Here is an 8496-nt window from a genome sequence, read left to right as displayed (position 1 = left end):
ACCAGAGGTCAAACCAGAGGTGACTATCAAACCTGCCTTTTTATTTTCAATATATCTCATTGAAATATATCATTTACAGTGGCTCTTAAAGGTCATGCTTTGTAGACGATGTAGAAGGCATCAGAGTCAGAATAACACAAGAGTAACTTGATCTGCCTGATTGTTTGAAATAGAGCTCTCACTGCAAGCATGTTACTTGGATAGTTTGTGCAAAAATGAAAACTGTCATAATTTTTCCACCATCATGTTGTTCTGAATTAGAGGTCGAGCGATGTATCGTTTTTGCCGATTAATCGGCACCGATAATTGAATAACTATCGGTTATCGGCAATCCATGCCGATAGTTTTCCGGGTTTCTGGAGAGTCTGAGAAGAGTCTGCTATCATTATACGGAGCGAGAGCGACCACTAGTGGTGTAAATAACTGACAGCACGTGCTGTTTGTTTAGACACGTGATGCTGCATCCTAAAAACATAAAAATCTTTGCCATTATTTTATCTTTGTTATTAAAAAAAATTGAACAAAGATACACATTACAAATACACATAATACACAAAAATAAACAGTGTTTTAATAGTATTTAGCAGGAGCGTTCAAAAAATTGTATGAACAAGTAAAAATAAAACAATTGTTATTTACAAATTACAATTGTACCACACAGTTGCCTATGGCTATGATTTTACTAATACAGTTGTCTGATTCATTTTATAGTCTCAACCATTCAGAAGTGACACACAAGAAAATTTTACTCCAATAAAAACAAGGATAAGTTTTTGTAAGGGTTGTGATGTCCACATGTTTTTGTTGAAGAAATTATAGAGCCTAGCATTTCTATCGCAAAAAGGTGGCAAAAATGACTAATATGTCTATGGTGCTGGATATGTAGGCTGTCGCAGTATATTAACTCCGCGGCGCTAGAACTGTAGCTGATAGAACGTACGCTGCAGCACAATACGATGATATTTCTTCAAAAGCAGATCGTGGAGACATTTTTATCGTCCACGATCAAAAAGAAGTGAGAACAGCACTGCCACCCCTCGAAACATTTGCTTCGCAAATTTTGCATTCGACCTTTGGATTTTTTTCCTCTTTAAGGTTAAAATACTTCCACACCGCTGACATGGCTATTCTGTAAGTTAGCTAACTCTCATACTCATGCGACTATAACTGGCTACTACTGTTATCACGTGACAGGTTGCGCGCTTAACTTGATGTCGCAGCAAGGGAAATGCTAATATTCAAGCATTTAGGCGATGGTTTAAGCTAGATTTTCCCATGGTTTGTGTTGGATAAGCATCGAACATCATATTTTTTTCTCCTCTCTGATCTAGCGTTCTGGGCCAGTATCAGCACGATACGATATCATGGATCAGATCGGGACATCCCTAATTTATATGACTTGGAATAAAAAGCTCTATTCATATCATATTCACGTCTGGGCAACGATTAATCACATCCAAAAAAAAGACACACACAGAGTATATATTTTTAAAATATTTACATGTATTTTTATATTTATATTATATATAAATATATCTAATATATAAACATAACATGTTTTTCTTAAATATATACATGCATGTGTGTGTGTCTTTTATATATACATAATAAAAATGCACATTGTGCGTGCACATTTATTTTGAATGCAATTAATCGTTGCTTAGCACTAATATTTATTGATTTCACAACAACTTTACAAGCTTTTTCGATAATATTCTTAGTTTCGGTCACCTGGACTTTCAATGGAAGGACCGAAACCTCTCGGGTTTTATTAATGTGTTTTAAAGATTAACAAAATAATGTAACGGCATGATGACGCTTCTCATTTTTGTGTGACTGTCTCTTTAAGGTATTTGAAATAAATGTAATAACTTCTCTGCTTCTTGTGAGCTTGGTATTTAGTGATTTCTTGTCATTGAAGTAGACGTCATGTTTGAGCTCTCTGGCTGTTGTGGGACAGCAGGTGCAGGCTGAACACTCGGGGCATGTAGAGCTCAAGTCAGTCCTCTCTTCCTCTTGTAGGTCCTGCCTCAGTCGGCCCTCAGGAGTCTCCAGACTAGCGCTGTGAGGCACGACATTGACACCGCTGCCAAGTTCATCGGAGCGGGAGCTGCCACCGTGGGAGTGGCTGGATCCGGGGCTGGGATCGGAACCGTGTTCGGGAGCCTTATCATCGGATATGCCAGGTCAGACACATTGACATTTCAGATAGGGCTGGGCGATATATCGAATATTAGCGATACTATCGGAATAATTTTGACGACGATGTACAATTTGAATATATCGGGAATATCGAATATTTCAAATTCAAGCATACTTTCCCAAAAGAACGCGCCGAATGTCCAAAAAAGGAACCTGTAACTGCTGACTGCTCTACGCCCCTCTACTACGAGAGCTGTAATGATAGTGGTTGCCAGATAACAAGATTTTAAATCTCCCAATCAGAGCTCCACTGTTACAAGGATACATTTTCTTCCCGGTGTTTGCTTATTTTAAGCAATCTGGCAACCATGCGCACGTGCTCACTCCTCATTGCGGAAGAGCCGCCGACGATAATCTGAAAACACTAACAAGCTGGAATTGAGCGATCTAATGAAAGCGTCGTTCAGCCGGTCTGTGTTCTGTCGTGAGATCTCAACTGTATTGTTTGCATTTGTGATCGCAAAACAAAAATGGAAAAACGAGTGGCGCCGATACAGGATGGCTGCCTCCGTGACGTGCTCTGCAGTTGTTTTTGTGTTTTTGTTAGTTTGTCCTGTCTTTAGTTATATTCCTGCAATCAGTTTCACCAGGGACGAATTGCTGGATATTCGGCAACACACATCTCCCGATATTTCACCGGTTTTCGACTATTCTGATGTTTTGCTGGACATTCTTGTCGGCGGAGCGGCTGCGCTGATCACATGCTTCAAGAGGACGCGCAGACGGGGAAAAAGAGCTGGCGCGCTCGTGAGACTCAGAAAACGCGGATTTCGAACGCCGTTGCCCAGCATCCATCTGGCAAATCTCCGCTCTCTACCCAACAAAACGGACGAACTGCTTCTGCTCTCTCGGACAAATAAAGATTTCTCCCACTCTGCTGCTCTGTGTTTCACGGAAACTTGGCTGAATGACACCATACCGGACAGCGCGCTCCATCTGCCGGACTTTCAGCTGTTTAGAGCGGATCGCGACGCAGAATCAACGGGGAAATCGCGCGGCGGCGGGACATGCTTTTACATCAATGAACGGTGGTGTACAGATGTAACTGTGTTAAAGAAGACGTGCTGCTCAAATCTCGAAACGCTCTTCATTAACTGCAAGCCGTTCTATTCGCCGCGGGAGATTCATTCGTTCATTCTGGTTAGTGTTTACATCCCTCCTCAAGCGCACGTGAGCTCAGCTTTACAGAAACTCGCTGAGCAGATCACAGAGACAGATTAACAAAACCCAGACTCTGTTTTAATCATTCTTGGGGACTTTAATAAAGCCAATCTCTCCCGTGAACTGCCAAAATACAGACAGCATGTTACTTGTCCCACAAGAGACAAGATCACTGTTACACAACAATAAAGGATGCATTTCACTCTGTTCCACGAGCAGCTTTGGGACGTTCTGATCACCTTCTGGTTCATCTTATACCGACCTACAGGCAGAAACTAAAATCAGCTAAACCTGTATTAAGGACTGTAAAAAGATGGACTAATGAAGCAGAGCAGGATTTACAATCTTGTTTTGACCTCACTGATTGGAGTGTTTTTGAAGCTGCTGCCACCGATCTGGATGAACTCACAGAGACCGTAACATCATATATCAGTTTCTGTGAGGATATGTGTATTCCTACCAAGTCTCAACTAAATTACAACAATGACAAACCGTGGTTCACTGCAAAACTCAGACAGCTCCGTCAGGCCAAAGAAGATGCTTACAGGAAGGGGGACAATGTCTTGTATAAACAGGCTAAATACACACTGGAAAAGGAGATCAAAGTGGCAAAGAGGAATTATTCTGAAAAAATAAGGACTCAGTTCACTTTGAACGACTCCGCATCAGTGTGGAAAAGCCTAAAGAAGATCACCAATTACAAGACACCACCCCCCAGCACTGTGGAGAATCAACGACTGGCAGACGATCTGAACGAGTTTTACTGCAGGTTTGAAAGAACACCCATCACCTGCCCTGAACACCTCCCCACACAACCATTCACACCATTCACAACTCCTGCAACCAACCCTGAATGCCTCTCCAAACAACCGTTCACACCATTTACAGCTCCTGCAACCCATCCTGATCACCTCTCCAAACAACCGTTCACACCACTCACAACTCCTGCAACCCACCCTGAACACCTCTCCAATCAAGCGCTCTCACCATTCACACCTCCTGCATCCCCCCTCTCCCCCACACCTGCAATACAGATCAGCGAGGATGCGGTGCGCCAGGTCTTCCGGAAGCAGAAAAGGAAAAAAGCACCAGGCCCAGATTGCGTTACACCAGCCTGTCTGAAATCCTGTGCTGACCAGCTGGCCCCCATCTTCACACAGATCTTCAACAGATCGCTGGAGCTGTGCGAAGTCCCTTCATGCTTCAAACGCTCCACCATCATCCCCATCCCAAAGAAACCCAAAATTACAGGACTAAATGACTACAGGCCTGTGGCTTTAACATCCGTAGTCATGAAGTCATTTGAAAAACTGGTGCTGGCCCACCTGAAAGACATCACTGGACCCTTGCTAGATCCTCTTCAGTTTGCCTACAGAGCAAATAGGTCTGTGGACGATGCAGTAAACATCGGACTGCATTATGTTCTGCAACACCTAGACAGACCGGGGACCTATGTGAGGATCCTGTTTGTGGACTTCAGCTCTGCCTTCAACACGATCATCCCAAACCTCCTCTTGCCCAAACTAACTCAGCTCTCCGTGCCCACCTCCATCTGTCAGTGGATCAACAGCTTCCTGACAGACAGGCAGCAGCTAGTGAGGCTGGGAAAATACACATCCAGCACCCGTACAATCAGCACCGGAGCTCCCCAGGGCTGTGTTCTCTCCCCACTGCTCTTCTCCCTGTACACTAACGATTGCACATCTGTCAAGCTCCTGAAGTTTGCAGATGACACCACACTCATCGGCCTCATTCAGGACGGTGACGAGTCTGCTTACAGACAGGAGGTTAAAGAGCTGGCTGTCTGGTGCACTCTCAACAACCTGGAGCTTAACACGCTCAAAACAGTGGAGATGATCGTGGACTTCAGGAGAAACCCTTTGCTCTCCCCTGACTCACCATCAACAGTGCTGTGACTGCAGTGGAGTCATTCAGGTTCCTGGGCACCACTATCTCTCAGGACCTGAAGTGGGACATTCACATTGACTCCATTGTGAAAAAGGCCCAGCAGAGGTTGTACTTCCTTCGCCAGCTGAGGAAGTTTAACCTGCCACAGGATCTGCCGAAACAGTTCTACTCCACCATCATCGAATCCATCCTCTGCACTTCAGTAACTGTCTGGTTCAGCTCAGCTTCTAAATCTGACCTCAGAAGACTACAGAGGGTAGTCCGGACTGCTGAGCGAATTATCGGTACAACCCTCCCATCTATTCAAGAACTGTACTTATCCAGAGTGAGCAAAAGGGCTGTTAAAATCACTCTGGACCCCTCACATCCAGCACACTCCCTCTTTGAACTGTTTCCATCTAGTCGACGCTACAGAGCACTGAGCACCAGAACGACCAGACATAGGAACAGTTTCTTCCCTCAGGCAATCCATCTTATGAACAGCTGATAATAACTGTGGGACACACTACACTATTTATATTTATATACACTACACTTTTTATCCAACACACATACTTAGCGTACACGTAAATCTTTTGCACATAATATACATGTACATACATTGAACACAATACACTACTTATATTTATATTTATATACACATACACTTATTTATCCAACACACATACTTAGCGTACAGTTAAAACTTTTCCACATAATATACATGTACATACATAAATGCTCATTTTAATATACCTGCCATACATTGTCAATTTGTATATTGTCAATCCTTACCCACCTATTTGTATTTTTTTGTATTTTTTATTCCTTATTGTGTTTTTTGTTCTGTCGCTGTTATGTTGCACTGCGGAGCTCTGTCACGAAAACAAATTCCTCGTATGTGTGAACATACCTGGCAATAAAGCTCATTCTGATTCTGATTCTGATTCTGAATAAATGCACTTACTCGACCGCTGATGTTTGAATAGAGAAACATAGGCTATGGCCATTTGGAATTACTATTGGGGAATTTCACTGATATGTTTACCAGTTTCCATAATATAGACAGAGAAAATGCAAAAGTCTTTGGTATTCATTTATATATATTTATATATAAGAAATAGCTATGTGCTTCAGCAACTAGCTCCCCATCTAAGAGGGTTTTTAGTGTCAGTAAGAACATAGTTTCATGCCACAGAGCTTCTCTTAAAACCACAGACAGTTGACAGACTTGTGTTCTTAGCTTAAAAACTTGTTAAAAAAATTTAAATAAAATACTTATCCCAGTTGCATAGTTTAAATTGTGAATTGCATGCACTAAAAAGTTGACAGAATGCACTTTCTGTAACTGTTACTTAATTTGCACTGCTTCAGTTACATATAGGCCTACATGTATTCATTAATAAAAAGCAGTAAGTGATCTCTTGGTCTAGATTTTTTAACTGCTTAAATTAGCTGTTTAATCTAAATGTTTTTTTTTTTATGGGCAAAAGAAAATCATGTTTTATTTTTTATTATTTAAATGCAAACATATCGAGATATATATCGAATATCGTAAAAAATTTGACTATATCGAGATATCATTTTTTTTGTATATCGCCCAGCCCTAATTTCAGATTTTGTTTTAATTTCACATTATAATATATTTCACTGTGTTACATTATTATACCCTACATTTAGGGTTAATGGGAAGTGTTTATTTTTTTTAGAAATCTCTTCTGTTCATCTAGGCTGAAAAATACAGTAAAAACAGTAATACCGTATTTTTCGGACTATAAGTCGCACCTGAGTATAAGCCGCATCAGTCCAAAAATACGTCATGACAAGGAAAAAAATATATATATTAGTCGCACCGGACTATAAGTCGCATTTATTTAGAACCAAGAACCAAGAGAAAACATTACCGTCTACAGCCGCGAGAGGGCGCTCTATGTCCTCAGTGTAGACTACAGGAGGACTGAGCAGCATAGAGCGCCCTCTCGCGGCTGGAGACGGTAATGTTTTCTGTTGGTTTATTTCTCTGGTACATGTCAAATTAATTTTGATAAATAAGTCGCACCTGACTATAAGTCGCAGGCCCAGCCAAACTATGAAAAAAAGTGTGACTTATAGTCTGGAAAATACGGTACTTTGAATAATTATTATTATTATTATTATTTCATGTTTTCTGTTTGAATATTTTAAAATGTATTCTTCTTGTGATGCACAGCTGTATTTTCAGCATCATTACTCCAGTCTTCAGTGTCTCATGATCTTCAGAAATCATTTTAATATGCTGATTTAGAAACATTTCTCTTAATCAATGCTGAAAAATGTATATAATATATAGTAATAAAATGCTGCTTAATATTTTTGTGAAAACTGATTTTTGTTTTTCCAGGATTCTTTTATGAATAGCAAGAACAGCATTTATTTGAAACAGAAATTTTCTGTATGAGTATGAAATAATTTGCTGTTACGTTCAATTAGTTTAATAATAATAATAATAAAAAGCATTTATTTATTAATCCCCGAATTTGAGCGGCATTGTTTCCTACAATGTAAACATACATTTCAAAGTTATTGAAGTATTATGGATCATACAGCATCCAGATGATTGCCAGTGTCTCTCCATGTAAGCATGATTTAGTAAGACAGTTGTGTGTTGTTTTGCAGGAACCCGTCTCTAAAGCAGCAGCTCTTCTCTTACGCCATCCTGGGCTTCGCTCTGTCTGAAGCCATGGGGCTCTTCTGTCTGATGGTTGCTTTCTTGATCCTGTTCGCCATGTGAAAATCTGATAGTTACATAAACGCATTTAGTACAGCTGTGACTACATATTTTTGCTGTTGCTACCCAAACGTCTCCTGTCGGTCTCTGCGGGAGAAAATGAATGAATATAAAGTCCACTCTGTTAAATTAAATCATGTAACAATTAAAAATTGTTCAGCTATTTAGACCTTCAATTTTGTTCATGAGAAAGCAACCGCTCCATCGGTGCTACTGGCCCATCAAGCTGAAACTCACCATGGATATAAAGAAGCTGATAGCACTGTCTGTTCATCAGAATAGAGATAATGTTGTGTCTGTAGACTGTAAGGGTCTATTCAGATATCTTCAGTGGTTAAACTGCTGGTCAATAGTATGACTGTTCATTTAGAGCAGTTGGTTGAAGGCCAATTTAAACCTCAATTGCTTTTGTAAATTGCATTAAATAAATTTAGATCAGTTTACCGTATTTTTGTGTTGTCTATTTATTTTTATTCACA

The 8496-nt window shown here is 40.5% G+C and overlaps 1 protein-coding gene across 2 annotated transcripts in view; it reads left to right on the top strand.

Moving 5' to 3' along the window:
- Positions 1–8465, top strand: part of atp5mc3a (ATP synthase membrane subunit c locus 3a) — a 330629-nt gene extending 322164 nt beyond the window's left edge. For both annotated transcript variants that reach the window (XM_059499526.1, XM_059499525.1), the window contains exons 3-5: positions 1–19; positions 2023–2186; positions 7906–8465. The exon at positions 1–19 is cut by the window's left edge and continues 56 nt beyond it. In XM_059499526.1, the coding sequence (XP_059355509.1) occupies positions 1–19; positions 2023–2186; positions 7906–8020 (298 nt within the window). In that variant the 3' untranslated portion in view covers positions 8021–8465. The remainder of the gene's footprint in view (positions 20–2022; positions 2187–7905) is intronic.
- Positions 8466–8496: the final 31 nt, after the last annotated feature.

This window comes from Carassius carassius, chromosome 19 (genome assembly GCF_963082965.1).
Source record: "Carassius carassius chromosome 19, fCarCar2.1, whole genome shotgun sequence".
Lineage (NCBI taxonomy): Eukaryota > Metazoa > Chordata > Actinopteri > Cypriniformes > Cyprinidae > Carassius > Carassius carassius.
The sequence above is the reverse complement of the archived record's forward strand: the minus strand, read 5'-3'. Positions and strand labels throughout refer to the sequence as shown.